Below are 17,573 nucleotides of genomic sequence, written 5' to 3'. Positions count from 1 at the left end.
TGCAGTAAGTTAACTTTGCTTTAGTTTAAATGTCTATGAACTGGATTACAGATATATTTTTATAGAGGTGATGACGCAACAATTCAAATATCCAAAGCCTGATTTGCAGTCAGCTCCGTCCATCTATCAATTTAAATAGACATTCAAAAATCTAGAGTTTGGTCTCGCTGTGGACGTCTTTTGTAAAAACTTGAAAGTAAATGTAAAATTTTCCCTTCACAACTACTTTTTGCTCATCGGCCGTTAAATCACTAAATGCATCAGTCACTATTTCCTCAAAACCGAAAAAACCCAACTGACTGTTATGACTCACGTTGATTTGTGTCAAGTTGATCAACTTTTGTAGGAACAGAAGGTCAAACACAGTTCATTAATTACTCTGCAACATTTGATTTATTTTCAACAATAACAAAGTCGTCTCACAGAGATTACTTTGAATTACACAGAATGCAAATAAATATATATAGGACCATAGTAGAATTAAGGACATTAACAACTGATACAAAATTATTTACAACACTTTGAATAGTGCAAAACTACACAAGAACTGCTCTCAATGAAATTCTTGCATTGAGCCCAAGAGAACAGTGGATGTGTGCTGCCCCCTGGTGGGCAAATATAAGAACTGACAGTACTGTATGTGGTATGTTGACAAAACCTTAGCAAATTATTATGAATGAGACTCTTGTGAAACAGGGTGTAACAAAAGTACACCCACCTGCCACCCCTGGTCAAAGGGAGTGATGTAAAATCATTGAGATGTGGTGAAGATATGCACTTTCAGGTCAGTTGAAAAGGGGGAAAAAAAGAAAAAGCATTCTAAGAAGCCCAATACACAATTAATAAAGTCAAATCTCAATTAAATAAAGTGTCTTTTCTTAAAAAGAGACGTTTGAGAAACCACCACAGCCACTTCAGAGTGTGAGCCACATCATGAGCACTGCACATTGAAATGGCAAAATGAAGAGATGACAACCTAAAACCACATGGCAGGTAGTTCCCACCACCCCTGAGTGAAAACTATTTAAAAAAGGTCTTAGCACCGTCAGATACCACAGAACGCCAGCGTTGCCATTTCTTCTTATTCCACACACGCCATCATGGACAGTGACAGGCACAACACATTTTCTTTTTTTTATAAAGTGCGCTCGCTCGCTTGAGCCGTTACTTTCACTCACGTTGTTTTTTTTGTCCTTCTTGCACAATTTAATCCCCAAATACATCAAGCTCCATTTAAAAACAGCACACAGTTAAATTACATTTTGCCATGCATAATCATTTGTTGCATATTGAAATTTCTTTTCGGGACCACTCGTTTTTTTGCTGATGAAAACTTGGACCTTGCAGCAGGTGCGGTTGTAAATCCTCCTCTCAGTGACGAGAGTGAGAACGTACCAACACTATCAGTCAAGTGTCGATATCGAAGACACATGCATGAACATCAGAAATAAATTATCGGTGCTACTATAAATAATCTGAAAATTCTAGAATCGCCACTTGGTCCTCAAGAGGCCTGTTCAAAAGAGAGGTTTGTACTTGAACACAACATGGTTTACCGAGTCATGGCAGACAGGACACGAACAGACATCTTTACGTCTACTTTTTAAAAGACCAAAGTCGTAGAAAAGTCGTACACAAAAACATACCGTTGCATCTGAGACGACCTCCTCGGGGCCTGTTGTACTAAATATTTGTGCATTGATGATGCATTCGTCCAGTAGAGACTGGAGAAAAGAATTACCTCTCAGCATTGATCACTAAATACATTTAAATCATGCCAACGATGAGGAAAGTAATACTGCAATCATTGCTGATTGGTGAAAGAGAGAAAGGGGAAGACCATCAGGAGAGAACCGAGCCTCTGCAGGTTGATCCGAATTAGAAATGTCTGTTTTGATCATTTCAACCCACAGCTGATTAAGAGCCATTCGAAGAGAAGTACCCAATTCCAAACAGAGAGACAGATTTGTTATACTGATGATAGATGGAAAGTTAAATAAGAGAATAAGAAACAGAAAGTCAAGTCATCTCTGTGCACTCATGCAATAGATGTGCAGTGTGTGCATCTTTGGCTACGCATAGCACTATGGCTCCTCAGTGGAGGTGCAAAACTAAGCGCTACAACAGGCTAATGCTGACTGGTATAGCCCTGTTCAGACTGCATGCTCAAGGTGAAGAGAACCCATGAAGGACAATGAGCTACACAAGTTCCCAGATGTGAAACAGTTTCTGTCAGGAAAGTGCCCCTCAAACTTGGCTAGTGTGGCACCTTGCTAAATTAAAAACCGTTCGGCTTTGGTTTGAATGACAGACACGCTGCAGCCAGGCAGTGTGTGTGTATGCGTTTGGCTCGGTGGGACTCAAGTCGTGGCGCGTCCTTTTGTGTTTACTGCAGCAGGAGCCAGTTTAGCCCTTCAAGTTGACAAGTCGTCTTTGAAATTGCACAGGTCGGCCACTCTTCCTCGAGCCAGCAGGGCAGGCCGTGTTGGAAGCATAGTCCGAGTACATTGGAGTTCTCCCGCTGGGTTCTGGTGGGGAGAGGCCAAAGTATCCTCCAGTCATAAGTCAACCAATCTCTCCTTCAGTCGCTGAGTGTTATGTGTCTTGGCGGGACCTATAGGAGGAGCAGAGAGAAACAGGTGAGAGCGGTGAACTAAATACACGCCCGACTAAACGCTGGTAGATTAGTTACGTGGCAACGAGGCTACACCTTTTACAGGAATTCATTTGCCCCGTTTCCTTGAAGGACAACAAAGCCAAACATGCAACTGAGCAAACAGCAGAGTGAAAGGAATATTAATTTGAGTTGGATTCTGTCAGGATCTTTCTGTGTGGACTGTGCATGGTTTTCCTGTGTCTGAATGGGTTTTCTGTGTGTACTCAGACTCCCAGTCCAAAAACACGCATATGGTGTTTTTTTGGAAACACTAATGTGACCATTAATGTTTTTTCTCAAAACAGTCATACACTGGTGATGTCACCAGTGTGTAGAGCAGCTCTCGCCCGATGACAGCTGAGATTTGCGCCACCCCCCCTCGTGCAGCCCTCTAAGGATAAGCTGTATAGATAATGGATCAGTGGAAGAATTTGATGACTTCATTTGGCAGATACATTTAACACATAGAACAGTAATTTATGCAATTTTGTAGCTTTCCTATCAAAGCAAAACCTCTTAAACTCCTTTAAACGGCAGCATTTATGTGCATGTCGTTTCCAGTTGTGTGGAATCAGTGATGACGAGCAAAATAGAAGTGTCATTGCAACATCCTGTTCCTCAAGCCACTTAGATTCACGTGTCATGGTGACTGACTGGGCCTGAGACGAGAAGCCCTACCTGTAAGTCTGAATACATTATTCAGATAAATGGGTTGATTTTCTTTTGAACTCTTTTGAACATAGGGGCACAAATACGGCCAACCTCCTTGTACTCGTTTTCAATGGCATGGTGTAGTTGTGAGGCAGCATTGCTTTGTAATGTCTTTGGCAGGCTTCTTATTAGAGGCGTTTTATGTAAGACTGTGTGCAGAGCAGTAAAGAATAAAGAGATTGAAATCAGAGGAGAACAAAGTCTTACCTGCTCTGTAAAGTGAACTCAGGCAGCGCCCCGAGGGAAGTCAGCTGTTCCTCCAGAGCCACGATACGCAAACCGATGTAGCCTGAGGACAGCAGCAGCAGCACAACCCTGCAGCACATGACAATTCACATTTAGCTCACTTGTCATTTCCAGTGACAGAAGTGAATAAGCTCGGCTTATAGCAGGTGTGGAGAACCAACAATAGCTGATGAACACCTGTTTATATGGTTCTTTTAGTGGCAGCTAACACTGCATGTTAAACCTCATCAATGAACTGCGCTGCCAATAAAGTTTACAGTTTACTGCCCTCAGTCTAGAGGCCTTATTGAAAGTAGACAATAAGGCCTTTGTCTAAATTTTAATGGGGGAAAATACAATTTTATGGAAACGTCATCAATCGGCAACCTTAGATTTTTATTATGCAATGAGACCGAACTAGATCACCTTGTTCGTAACTACCAGGACAGGTTTCTGAAATACCTAAACCTTTCCTTCAAGGAGTGTGACTTTGAGAGTGAGAGGCAGATTTAGATCAGCACATAGGAAGACAAGGCACTGGATTAAAGGAGGAAGAAAGGAGGAACAGACGAGAGAGAGAGAGAGAGAGGAAAAATAACCACTAGGGTCAAAGAGGTGCTACTCACAAAATCAAGTAAATGAAGAGTAGAGTATTGAGGGTGCCGGCCTCTCTCTGAACCAGCAGGGACTTGGCCTTTTCTGTCATATTCCAAACCCATGATCCACCTGAACCTGGAAAAAGAAATGTAAATGTAAACATAGCATGAATATCAAGGCTGCAAGAAGTTAATGTTTTTATTGAGAGATCAAACACATGCCACATAAATACTTAAAATGGTTTGTTTGTCTACTCTACCATCCACTTCACTGAGTCTGTAGGTTTTAAAGGATATAGCTGGAAACTAATGTTAACTGGCAACCCTGTGTACTGCATGTGAGTGTGTGTGGTTACCTGACACTGACAGCTCCTCTGAAGACGAGCTATCACTCTGCTGTAGGTGCACGCTCCTGAATGCAGAGCCATTTCCATTAGGCACGGCCTCTGTAGAAGAAGAAAGACACAACAAAGCTAAATGTCAATACTTCAGTTGATCTGCTGTCAGCTGAGCTTTATTACTGTTTTCAATCACAGAAAACAATTTACTCATTTTAGGTACATGTAGCATTTATTACTTGCTGCTGAACATGTACATGTACTATGAAGGATTGAGATTTGGTGGGGACCCCTTACCTTTGTATGGTTTATACAGAGGCTGGTCAGGTAAAGACTGAGACACAGAACCATCAAACTGGTCGAAGCCATCATCCAGACTTGACTGACTGGAGTTCTGTACAGAGACAAAGGAAAAACACACAACGTCAAAGACTATTTTTTTTAAAACAGAAGAAACAGAAAGAAAAAGAGAAAAAAAACAAACAAAAAAACAAAAAAACAAAACAAAATTGCATTAATGGGCTCAAATATATATTTGTTGTATAACTATTTCCCTTTGCACTCCCACAGTAACTCTATAAAGTTATTTTCTAATTTTGTAAAATGAAGAAGAGGCCTCTTACCACAAGTTTGCTCTTATCAAAGCTGGTATCAGCTGAGGAGAAGATGGGGCTACTATTTGTGCTACCGTCCTGTAACAGAGACAATTACTTAGATCACGTGTGTCAACCATTACATTTTACAAGAATGTTACCTAACATGTTATCTTTAGTTCTGATAAATGCATTTGATCATCTACGTACTAACTGTTAAACACTGTTAAGAAATATAAACAGGGTTACACCCTAGATTTCTGCCGCCTCCATTGGCATTTTCTGAACTAGATTTTGTCATGAGAATGGTCAGTCTAAGCTAGGAATCTGAAATGATGTACTTTATACTTATTAGCTTATAATCTGACTGTAAATTGTAGGTTTTAATGTGAAGTTTTACCACATGTTCAGAACTTTTTGAATATATTAGGATCCTGTGTGCAACATTTGAACAGAGACACTCACCTCTATCTGAGGACAGACTGATCGCAGCAGCTGATAACATGATTCTCTGTTCCGCAGCGACACGAACAAGTACTGAACAATGAGAAATAAAAAAACAATTTGAATATTAGCTGTCTGCTCTGCTGGCAAACTTGAAGCATAAAATCCATAGCCATTAGTCATCATGAGATAACATCTCAAGCAAAGTTCAATTTGAGTCTGAGTTACTACAATCAAATGTCAATTACTGGCTGTGTGACACCGGAGGAGAGAAAAACCTACCTTGTCTCCTTCTGTGGTGCGGATGGACAAGGCGTTGGGCACCAGTAAAGCCGTGTTCTGCTTCTTCACTATGTGAATGCAGGAAACTGGAAGCACTACCTGCAAGGGAGGAGTGCAGAGGAAAGATCGAGCTTAGAAACCAATCAAATCAAACTTCAGGTTAAAAGGAATGAAGGACAAAGGCTGAGGATGTTTACCTTTGTGTCCTTGAGTAAGACTGAGGAGTAGAAACAGGCATGAGTGTCTGTGATGTACAGTCGACCATGGTAGGGCACTTCCTTTTGCAGGGCACAGATGTATGCTGGGAAAAGAGGGGAGCACCAACAATTAGTTTCATGTGGATCGTTCATTGGATCCGTTCTTTTTCTCTCTCTTTCACTTTTCTTTACCTACCATGTATCAAGTCTTCACTCTCAGGAATGTGAGGAAACAACTTGTGGAATGTCTTGTTGTGCTTTATGAAACTCTGAAAAAGAAAATTCAAGAATATTTAATTTCAGAGAATTAAAGCAAAAATCTGGACATTTTAAATAATGAGCAGGTCTTTCTTGGCTCAGAGTAACTTTCCATAAATTCCCTGCTCTACTTTGAGGCCGCCCCCACCCACACCCATTCACCAAACAACATAAACATTATGGCGCACTTTAGGTACCTCCCAGGTCTGTAATCTAGTTCTTTAAACATCTCAATGAAAAGTTAAGGTGGACTTACACTTTGTCTGCCCGTGCCTTCCGTCTTCTCGATGCCTCTGTTGTCGACATCGAACGTCTGCGATCTGCAGGGACACGAGTCACAGCTGTCAGTTTACAAGCAGTGTTGGGTTTCAACAGAGGTGTGTTAATGTGAGATGATACCGACAGGACATGACTGCACAATTCAGTGAGGTACATGAGGTACATTTTTAGCACTTTCATGTGGCAAAACTATCACTTCCTCTGATTGGCCAAGAGGGTCAGCAGGAAATGGAAATGTTTCACACAATAAATCAGTCAGTTTTCTGTAGATGGATAAAGAAACAACAACAACAGATGCTAATGCATAAAAAATAATGTTTTTATGATTTATTACAATTGTAATAAAAAAGAAAAATACAGATTTTCAATGCTGATTGGATGTTGAAGTTTAAAAGCATTCAGGTCAGCTCTACTTATGTGTAAATATTATGAGACTACAGTAGAGCATCACAGAACAGTTGTGTCTGATCCTACAAAGTGAATTAAGATGAAGTTAAAGTGTAGTTAAAAACAAACTTAAGCTTTGTTTGATTTATGATTAATTTCTATGATTTGAACCAAAACCGTACATAGAAGTCACACAACTGTTTGTTTGTTCTTTGACTGAGACAAGAAGCAAACTGATCTCTTCAGTTCAGCATCTTTCCACATATATTTGTGGTTGGACCACAGTTTATTTATCATTTCAATAAAGTTTGATGTTTGTTTTTTTCCATACGCGGGGACAATGATGGCAGATGCTGAGTGTGATATCACAAGCATATCCTCCATTAGCCAGTGAATTTGTGTGTACATCTGTTTCTGACTGAACCGAATTAATATCATTAATCTATGATCTAATATATCATATATTTATTTTGCAATCAGTTTTTCTCAGACATTCTTGGCAGTTGTCTCGCTGCACCAAAACCAAAAACTACTACAGTGAAGTGGAAGTGTTGACAATGGCTTTTTTTAAATATTCTTTACAAAAAATAGCTGGGTATTCACACCGACACGTAACAAGCAGCAGGGGATGAAGACAGCTCCCCACCCCAGCTAATATCACAGATCTGTACCACGCACTGAATCATACAATCATGTGAGAAAACCAGCAGGCTGCACCGGCTGTGAAGTCATGTGTGTGTGTGTGTGTGTGTGTGTGTGTGTGTGTGTGTGTGTGTGTGTGTGTGTGTGTGTGTGTGTGTGTGTGTGTGTGTGTGTGTGTCGACTGAGAGCCGAGTCGGGTCTTGTGATGCATGTTCAGAATAGCCTCCGAGAGTCTCCGCTACGTCAATTGTGACATTTGAAAGTGATTTAAAAAAAAAAAATAAAACTGAGGGGCCACTGTCACACCATGTCTTCACCTATAAATATATTGATGGATCTGTAGTTTACAGAAAAGTGGGTCATCGTGGTGGTCGATTATTTTAACAGTAAAAACAAGTTTTAACCCCACGTCCGTAAAACATTCCCATTGGTCCTACCTGACGGCTACTTGTCTGAGGAGGGTTTTGTGCTGTTGCTGGATCTCCATCTGGGCTGCCTCCAGGCTCAAGGCTTTCCTCGTCTCCACCTTCTTGATGCTGCCATTGCTCCAGCTACTCCTGCTTTTCTTCACTTTGTCTGGCAGCCCGCCACCGCTGCTGTCTACTGGGTAGCTACTGAACAATGGAGAAAGAGAGAAAAGAGAAAAAAACAACAGATAAAGCAACATGCTAAATATTTTTTCTTATTGTACAATCCATTTTAATTTTGCTTATGCAAATGTGTTACTGCAAGGAACTGATATAACAAGGCACAATTACACAAAGCTCCATCACTATGTGAATATTAGAAATACATAAAGTCCCAAACAGAGCACCTGAAAACACAGTGAAACTCTTAACTACTTTAGAAACCTAACTTCAAGACACAGTGCAAAGGACATAACCCACAGACGCTTCACAGCGAGCAAACAACTTGACCACAGCTCGAGAGCGAACCTGAACGGGCGATGGGGAGGAAATCAACAACATCATCTCACAAATGCCACATAAATTAAATTCAAGTTCAGTCTCTGCACAGTTGCCTGCAACAATCTGCGCTTCCATTTTAATGTTCAACAGACTTCATATCAACTTTATTCAGGATTTGGTTACTCAACAATTACTGTTAAGATCTCATTCATGAACTAAATGACTCAATTTCTACAAATATGAAAAGGCTTAGGGTTGGTGAAATCATTGTTGGGAAACATGAATTCATTGATACATGTTGCATCACCCCTATGGCTGTGATAACTCCTCCAGGATGATTTTACAAGCTGATTAACACAGGCTCATACTCTCAAAACTGACCATAGTGTAAAAAACCAAACTGTCTCATAAACGGGATTTACTACAGCCGATGTGCACTTCAAAGGGCTGTGGCCTGTCCTTGACCAGGAAAATATAAAAGACAACCACAGATTCATCAAGAGAACACAGCCAGCTGAATGCTACTGACACACACCTAAACCTGTAAATTATGTTAACGACAACACAGGACACACAGCATGACACTGTTTGAGAGAAGCCGCAATCTCAAGTAAATAACAACAACGTAAAACTACTAAAGACAAACAATAACAAAGACCATCTTACCTGGTCAATTTGAATCGCTTAGATGAACGGAAGCTCATATACCTACTGACAGTAGGCATTTCCTTTCCGTAATGGGTAAAAAAAACAAACACCCAAAGCTCCTTTTATCCTATAAAATATACACTGGTTTCAAGCCGTAAAGGCTGAGGAGTTCAAAAATAAACACTTAAAAAGATATAACATTCTAAATATGTAGTTTAAGACGAGTTTTGGTGCTGGTTAAAGACAGTCCTTCTCAGCACACTGCAAGAAAAAAAACTGTTGCTGAATGTGCTGGTAAAGAGGAAGTCACTTTGTGTTGAGAATGGTGTGACACTCCGTAGTGAGTGACGTCAAACTTAACCACTCCCCCTGAGCCAAACAAGCATGAAAGGGACCAACGTGCACACGGCCTCTTACATACACACACAAACACACAGCGTGAGCAGAGTGCAACTCAAGCACAGACACGTTTTGGAAAACAAGGCTCAACTCATAAAGTCTTCCACTGACAAACGTGTGTGTGTGTGTGTGTGTGTGTGTGTGTGTGTGTGTGTGTGTGCAAGCGAGAAAGAAAGTAAAATACTTGAGGAGCTCAGACTCGCCCTTTGTGGCGCGGTACATTATCCACGTCTACCTTCAGGCAATGAATCCAACCAAGGAAAGAGAAGAACATCCTAACCCTAAAAGTCTTCCCTCAACTCCTATATAGGAAGTCAGACATCAGTCAAACTGATAACCAAATAAAACTACAGCTCATGAAAGAATTTGCGCTAATTTTTTAAGCCCAGTCACTAACCCATATCTCATACCTGAACATTTCCCCTACCTTGTCACATGAGTAATTGGGGTAAAGGTCAGAGAGGGAAGCAGAAACATGAAATGGTGCTTCAGCCAAATATTTACCCTGTAATTAGAATGGAGGAACTATTGAATGAGAGACACTTAACCTCCTGCCAGGAAAAAAAAAGTAGCTTCGTGTAGTGGGATCTATGGTTTTAAGTGTCATCCAAACTCAAGTCCATTTTAATGTTAAATAAAACACAATACGGTAGTTTTATCATATATCAGGAGACTCTTACTATAGTCCTTTAAAATGTATTTCTAAAACATGAATGCATAAAAGTAATGCACAGATAGACTTTGTAGCCGGTAAGCTGCTGTGGTTGTTTAAACTAAGGCAAAACACAGTGAGAGCAATTTCATAATCATAGCTCAACCGTTGACCATGTTTTTTTCCATGCTCACCTGACCCATTTCTGGAGCGCAGGGGGGGTCAAAGCAGCAGGGCAATATAAGCACCATTCGAAGGCTGTGAACTGTTTGAGTTTCACAACAACTTCCTGTCTTTACACAGGACTAACGGTAACCATTAACAAGATCATGTTCAGGCTGCTTCCTGTAACACCGACGGCCGCTAGCGCTCTTCGGCTTTTCCAATAGGACGTGCTCTCTATTTGCAAAAGCCAAATCAAATCCTCAGGGTCCAAGGGCTGAAACTTTCCCACAGACAAGAAATTTTAATTTGTTTTGCGATATCGTCACTGTAAAGTCCCATCACTGCTCTGGTGACAGAACGAGGAAAAGTACCCCGATTAACGTCAAGTCGCAGTTTATGTCGGTGGGATTAGTCTGGTAGTCGCTGAACAAATACTCTTGTGTATAATGTATATTGCAGAAGCTATGCGATATATTGTTACTGTCATTATAACCCTGCGGCAGAAAACCCTCCCCACAATATTCAATTATCTAACAGTGAAACACATGTTTGTTTGGAAACTGCATATCGTGCTAAGATTATCAAGCCTGTCTTTACTCAAAGAGTCCAGCTAGTAGCCAGTAAATGTGTTTATGGCCAAAGCCATGTACGTGACTGACATGAATGAAAGTAAAGGAAAAGTCAACAAATGTTTGCAGCAATGGAATAAAACATTTTTTACGATATAACCTATGCACTCCATAAAAGTGTAACATCTGCTTTACAGTTATAAAGTGGGAGGTTGCCAACCTGAAACGGGTGATTAATGTCAGACAGTGTCCTTGACCGCCGACCTACTTCTTGATTGCACTACTATGACGTATGACCGGACAAAAATGTAATGTTGGGACTAGTTTTACCACCACACCTAAAGTTTACTACAAGCATAGGCATATCAAATTCTACCCTGCAACCGATTTAGACAGATGCGCACAAGTTTATATTTATCTGGTCTCGCTCCAGTGTACATTTTGTCTCAGGGGACAGAAACTACAGCACAAAAAAAGCAAGCTCACATGATGGCATGTTCTGTGAAACAGATTACTGAAACACATTACACTTCAATCCATTTCTTTATCTGCATTTGTTCTAGTGTAAGCTTAGGGAGACTAGAAACAAAAATGTCTGACTGTTACTATGCTAGTGTGTTAATCCTGGATTTATAGAAGATGTATTGAGAAAACAAGAAATCGGTTCTGTTCAATCATGAAACATAACTATTTTAAAGCAGAGATATTAGAGTGGAGGCCAGAAGTAGGGTAAACACGTTTTACAAACTCAGCATTCTTTCCCAAAGTTTGGTAGGGAAAAGAAGACATGTAGCCATTGATAGTTTTAAATAAAAAGCAAACACAGTAGCCTATAGTTAGCGTTAGTCAAGTAAGCGTATCTGAGACAGTTCAGATCAGAAACTGTTTACATTTGCTCGACCTACCTTCCAAAATCCTCTGAGTGATTACAGTCGGCCACGAAACCTTGTTGGTTCAACAAGCCTTTCCCTCTCTCCATGACGAACAACAATTTCCCTTCACGTCTTCCACAATGTCTGGGAGCTTCTAGCCACCACTGATTGAGCCAGTTCAAGTTCTGCACTTAGACCTCGGTCATTCACAGGGTGTAAAGGTCTGTTTTACTGCAATGCTTTAAAGCGCCAGAAATAGAGAGCAAGGCAATGAGAAAGAGTGGAGTGAAAAGAGCACAGAAAAAATTCCCAATATGCCCTCCCAAGCTTTGTCCTTTTTTGGGGCAGTGTGTGTGTTGTCCAGGAGACAGGAAACAATGGAAAGTAGGTGGTGGAAATGTGGGGGATGAAAGAAACACTGCCAGGTCATTCTCAGTGTAAAAAGGGGTAACAGCAGTATTCAATAGACGGTTCTCAACAACAACAGGGAGATGGTTTTAAAAGCAGTGTAATGTGTAGGACGATAGTTAGCTCAATCTTTGTAGCAGATGAAAACAGAGCCATTACACAAAATGTTTGATTAGAGGGAGGAATATATGTACACTATTTCTAACCTAGGACATCACCAACCAGGAAACTCAATCACACGGTTCAAGTCCAACTGCACTTATGACATCAGTCCTAATTTAGCCACCATATATCACGTCCTTACCTCTCCTGTCTTACCACCCCCTGCTAGGTTTTCAATGTATACCTCTTGGCCGTTAGACCTTTAAGGCGACACATTTGTCCTGGGTACTGACAATATAAGGTGTCAGTGTTGGACTGCAGGCTATACGATAATGCCGAAGGTTCAACGGGGCAGTAGGTTACTGTTTTAACCTTTAACACTGCCACTCTGCACCGTATAAAGTATTTCCCTAAATCTGCTATACAAAAATAAAGAGATAACATATAGTTTACATGATTATGTTCATCAAGCAACTTAAAAACTGGAATATTGTCACTGAAGGCATTCAAGAGGTACAACTTTGTCCTAGAGGTTTTAGACTTCGCAAGTTAGATATTACTGCATATTATGTAAACAGAATATATCTTCATCAGAATGCTGGCAAGATGAAGAAAAGTAGCATACATATTCATCTTACCATGATACATTTTACTTTCATTACGTGCGTACATACTGTAGGAGTTGTTCCGTGAGCAATTCTAACCGGTTTGTCAATTTCCATTTTATCGACAGATAACACTTGCACTTCAACACTTATGAGGAGGTGCAAGAGCACTTCTCGCAATATCTTTGATCCTTTAAAAACAGAGTTTATTAATGCTTACAATACTCTTCCTATCATTACTATGAACTTGAGAGTATGACAAACTCAAAATGTGCCACAGCAATAACCAGTTTCACTGTTCAGAAGTTTTGGCTTGCTTTATGACACCTATGTTTGTTTAAAAGACAGCAGTTAAATGTTTTTTTCTGGATTGGTCAAGGATGACGTCACTGTAGTAAAACAAATGTAAATAACTGTAACTGTCCTTTGTGCATTCATTAAACCCATAAAGAGTGTAGCCACAGGTGTTTTCTGATTTAGCCTGTCTGATGATGCACTTCTTAATATGTTGTGTCAAAAACTATATTATACTATAACTATACTATTTGTTAAAATACTGACGTGGACAGGACAGAATATCTCATCCGAGAGCCTACAAAGACTCACAAACTCATATATTGACATACTGAGCAGTTTGTACAAATGTCCCTGAGCAAGAAAGTAAACAGCTACAGGTGGAACTATGACGGGGTCTGTCTGCCTGCAATGACAGTACAAACTGTATGGACATTTGGCAATATTTTTTATTTTTTGTTGCCTGGCAAGAGTTATCAAATGAATATTAATGATTGCAGCTTAAAAACTGTTGACTTTCCCAATAGTCTACTTTCTTCATCATTTACATTAAACATCAACAGTTTCATACAACCACCTCCCCTCTTTTTTCCCTATGTTCAGACCTACACTGATCTCTTACAGGGCCTCTCTGGAATCCAACCGATGGAAACCTGTTTTGGCGACGGAGAGAACCTAAATCCTGATGAGCTTCCAATAGAGCAGTCAGAACGAGCCAGGAGAAGAGCCAGTGGTCATGGCAGAAAAACATCTAGTCCGTGGCACCCTGCCATGACTCGGTCTGCAGGACAACTGTGTGTGACTCTGTGTGTGTGTGTGTGTGTGTGTGTGTGTGTGTGTGTGTGTGTGTGTGTGTGTGTGTGTGTGTGTGTGTGTGTGCGCCAATTGGAACAGAGTGTGCCTTGTTGCATGTGTAACTGAAGAAGTGTGTGTGTGAGTGGGAAGTCATGTGGCCCTGTGCAGGCAGCATCACCCTACACTTCCTCTGTGCTAACTGGGCATGCACACAGAGAGGGTCTTTCTTTTAGCCAACTCAGAAACCTGGCATGTGAGCAGGGGTAATGGCGTGGCGTGATGGTGGCTGGAAGATCCCACCTGACTTTAAAATTGTTAAAAAGTGAAAGCTGGCTTCGCTACATAAAAAGGGCTCTTAAGTGTGTGAGGTGATTTCACAGATAATGACCAGTCTTTGTGATTGAGATAGTACAGGTCTGGAAAAACAAGGGTTTGCCGTTTCCCTCATACAATCTACTGCATTTCTTACGTGAAGAAAATGGATCACATGGATGATATGGATAACAAAAATAAAGTGTGTGTAATGCTGTTGTGAAGAGTGAACTGGGTTTTTTTTGCAGCTTCCTATGATAATTTATCCTTGGCACAGTGACGTCAGGGCAGTATTCTTTCCCAAGGACTAGGCTGATCTTAAATCAAGATTACTAATAAAAGGGCTGACTTGCCAAATCAATAGCCAGTGAAGCAACATTCTGTCAGCAAGGCGTCACACCAAATATGATCCTGCTGTTCAAAGCTGAGCAGACAGCCGACGAGCTTTAACTCACACTTTTAGATGAGCACCCTTTAAACCTCATGTGTCTGAGTGGAATTCACCAGACTACTGTGAATACCAAAAGGTGAAAAAGCTAAGGTAGAAGGAGGTTTTTTTTTCTTGGCTCTGTGGCAAAGAGGCAGAGAAGTGGTCATTAGCACGAGCCCGGCAGAGGCAGCAGATGAGTTCATCCGTGACCAGCTGGTTAGTGCGCAACCTTTCATTTAGCAATAAACAGTACTGCAGATGTGGTTTTTCTCCTCCAACTTGGGCTTTCCCTCTGCGCCTGCAGCACATCTCATAATTTAAACCTACACGGCCTACCCTGCCCACAGTGGCAAGCAAGGGCTGTCCTAGGAGCATCTTCCTGGAGCCAACAGGATGCTTGCAAAGCTGCCCCACCCAGCCTATTCCAGGCTGCTCCATCTCAGCACACTGTAACTAAACCAGGTCTTTCCCTACTTAAACAAAGCAATTCTTCTCTAACTGTTTGCACAACAGTATGCAGAACAATTTATAATGAGCTAGCAGATGGGTGTACAGTGTTAAGTCACACAGTGTTATGTCACACAGTGTTAAGTCACACAGTGAACTCACTCACTACTTCGATTTCATTTATTTGTCTTTTTCATCTTCATTATGGAGATTTAAGTATTTCAAAACTTGAGGTTAGAGGGTATGGAATGACTTCAGCGAGATGTTGCATATATGGACAGACACTTGGCTCACTGAGCCCTGACACAGCCACACACAACACTCCCGTGTGTGCATGTTGTGGAAACAGATTATCAACTCGCATTCCATACACACCATAGCTATGCTGATAACCAGGAGGCTACATCTGATTGGCAGGGCTCCTGTAGTCCAGACGTGGCTATCTATGGGGGGGAAAGTGAGAGGCTGAGGGATGAGAACGAGGAATACCAACAGGGCGACACAGGAAGCATTTATATAACACCATGTAGCACCTGTGGTCTACTCAGTAGAGCTAAAAATAGAATTTTCTGAGGAAACACACACTTGCTTGGCCCATGTATAATCAAAAGTGTGCAGGAGTGTATGTTTCCCTCAGGGTAGAGGGAATCGCTGTGTGTGCATCCTTAGAAATTAGTGTGAGGATATGTGGTTGTGTGTAAATGTGTGTCTTCCGCCCTGGATCTCAACTGGAGGAGATCACCCATTAACACCAACATGGAGTCAAAATGTATAGGAAGGAGGAGGCAAAGGCTAGATTAAAAACCACCCTGATGTGAGCCATCTTTCTTTGAGACAACTCTCCCTCATGTAACAGTGTTTATTTACACTGCCACGTAACGGATTAGCCTGCTACTACACAAAAACAACACACATAACCCTACACTGTGTAGGTCGAGTGTGAGTCACTCATTGTGTTCTTGGAAGTGAGCTCAGTGATGAAGCACACATGGGATTTACAAGTGAATCCTGCTGTCCTGTGTCAGAGGATCCTAATGTTAAATTACAGAATATACTGGCATGATAATCCACATGCATTGTAATAATCATAATAAACACATTGGGGGCCATGCTCCTGCTAACAAGTCATTACACAGTAGCACTGGAAAACACTGGATTTGTCTTGAGCTGCTCAGATCCATCCATACTTATGCTAACCACCTAATGATAAGTTAACACTACAAACCGTGTCGCCTATTGTGCACAGTTTTAGCAAAGATTCTCCTGTTCACAATAGCCGTGTGTGTGTGTGTGTGTGTGTGTGTGTGTATTTAAACCCAAAGGGCCAACAACGACTGATTTATAATGTTTCAATTCCAGTGTCTGTGCCATGCTAGCTGAGGCTAACGTCAATTTAAATGCCAGCGTCTTCATTCAAGCTAGCCTCTTTTAGAGCTGTCCACACGCTGCCTAAAAGAAAATGTCTTCATACTATGTGCATGTCGTTGAAATAGATTATTGGCTCGTAAAAACAAAGATACTTCACGGAACAGGGTGGAACAGGGCGATAAAAAAAAAAACGCATCTCATCCGACGGGCTGATGTCAGCAGAGGGACGCTAACCGTTAGCCTCCACCCTGCCCGGGGAAGCCGGCGGACAGCGGCTCCCTGCCGGGGCCCCGCTCACCCCTCGCCCCGCTCACCTCTCTCTCATGAAGTGCTTGATCCGGACGATGGCCTTCTCGTCGATCTTGCGGATGAAGGTTTTCAATCTCTCCCTCTTGTTCTCGAGCATCCTTCCTTCCGCCAGCGGTGCTCGGCTCCTGTAGAAACGACGCTCGTCCCTTGTTTTGGCTTCTGCGTTCTCCTCCTCTTCCTCCGCCTCCTCCTCTTCCTCCTCCTCCTCGACTCATCCGCGGCTCATTAGGGAAATGAGGCCAAATCGGACCAAGTGGCAGGAGCCAATCAGCGCCGGCGACCACCGGGGAAGAACGGTCATGTCAGACCGCTCGGCCAATCGGAGCGGAGGAGTCGGCCCCGCTGCGACCGCCCACCACCAAATATGGTAGTTGGGGGGGGGGGTCACCTTTCTCGAGAGCGAAGCGGATGTGGCGCGTGTTGTTGTGGGGATTAGAATCAATAATCTACGTGTTAATTCAACATTTCACGTGTGAACAACATCAGGAATCAACCTTGTGACTGGACAGCAGCGTCTCGTGGGCCCCATCACACCATATTGAATGCGATACACTGCTTTGCACTGCATCCACACACAGAAACCTGCATTCAAATAGATAGATAGATAGATAGATAGATAGATGGATAGATATTTTATTGATCCAGTATCCCACAAAACAGTCAAACACAAGAGCATAAGAAT

The 17,573-nt window shown here is 41.7% G+C and overlaps 1 protein-coding gene across 4 annotated transcripts; it reads right to left on the bottom strand.

Annotated features, from left to right (window-relative positions):
• Positions 1-374: 374 nt before the first annotated feature.
• si:zfos-943e10.1 (GRAM domain-containing protein 2B) lies at positions 375-17,105 on the bottom strand. Of its 4 annotated transcripts, none has more exons than XM_047343054.1 (13): positions 16,897-17,105; positions 8,046-8,219; positions 6,557-6,620; positions 6,239-6,311; positions 6,043-6,146; positions 5,846-5,944; positions 5,585-5,656; positions 5,150-5,218; positions 4,824-4,920; positions 4,545-4,634; positions 4,219-4,324; positions 3,575-3,682; positions 375-2,614 (listed from the first exon to the last, which is right to left on the bottom strand). In XM_047343054.1, the coding sequence occupies exons 1-13, from the start codon at positions 16,986-16,988 to the stop codon at positions 2,596-2,598; spliced, it is 1,167 nt and encodes a 388-aa protein (XP_047199010.1). In that variant the 5' UTR covers positions 16,989-17,105; the 3' UTR covers positions 375-2,595. The 4 variants fall into 4 exon arrangements, with proteins under 4 accessions (XP_047199010.1, XP_035032552.1, XP_035032555.1 ...); XM_035176661.2 differs by having other exon boundaries at positions 8,046-8,222; positions 16,897-17,103; XM_035176664.2 differs by lacking the exon at positions 16,897-17,105 and adding an exon at positions 9,183-9,537.
• Between the last annotated feature and the right edge of the window lie 468 nt (positions 17,106-17,573).

This window comes from Hippoglossus stenolepis, chromosome 14 (assembly GCF_022539355.2).
Source record: "Hippoglossus stenolepis isolate QCI-W04-F060 chromosome 14, HSTE1.2, whole genome shotgun sequence".
Taxonomy (NCBI): Eukaryota; Metazoa; Chordata; class Actinopteri; order Pleuronectiformes; family Pleuronectidae; genus Hippoglossus; species Hippoglossus stenolepis.
The sequence above is the reverse complement of the archived record's forward strand: the minus strand, read 5'-3'. Positions and strand labels throughout refer to the sequence as shown.

What these genes read in the sequence shown, in the direction of transcription:
- si:zfos-943e10.1 (XM_035176661.2), bottom strand. Translation starts at nt 16,988, where the DNA reads ATGCTCGAGAACAAGAGGGAGAGATTGAAAACCTTCATCCGCAAGATC. An exon ending in GAGTGAAGACTTGATACATG is followed by an intron (nt 6,147 to 6,238) that starts GTAGGTAAAGAA and finishes CTCTTTTCCCAG; the next exon opens with CATACATCTGTGCCCTGCAA. An exon ending in CAGTCTGTCCTCAGATAGAG is followed by an intron (nt 5,219 to 5,584) that starts GTGAGTGTCTCT and finishes TCTCTGTTACAG; the next exon opens with GACGGTAGCACAAATAGTAG.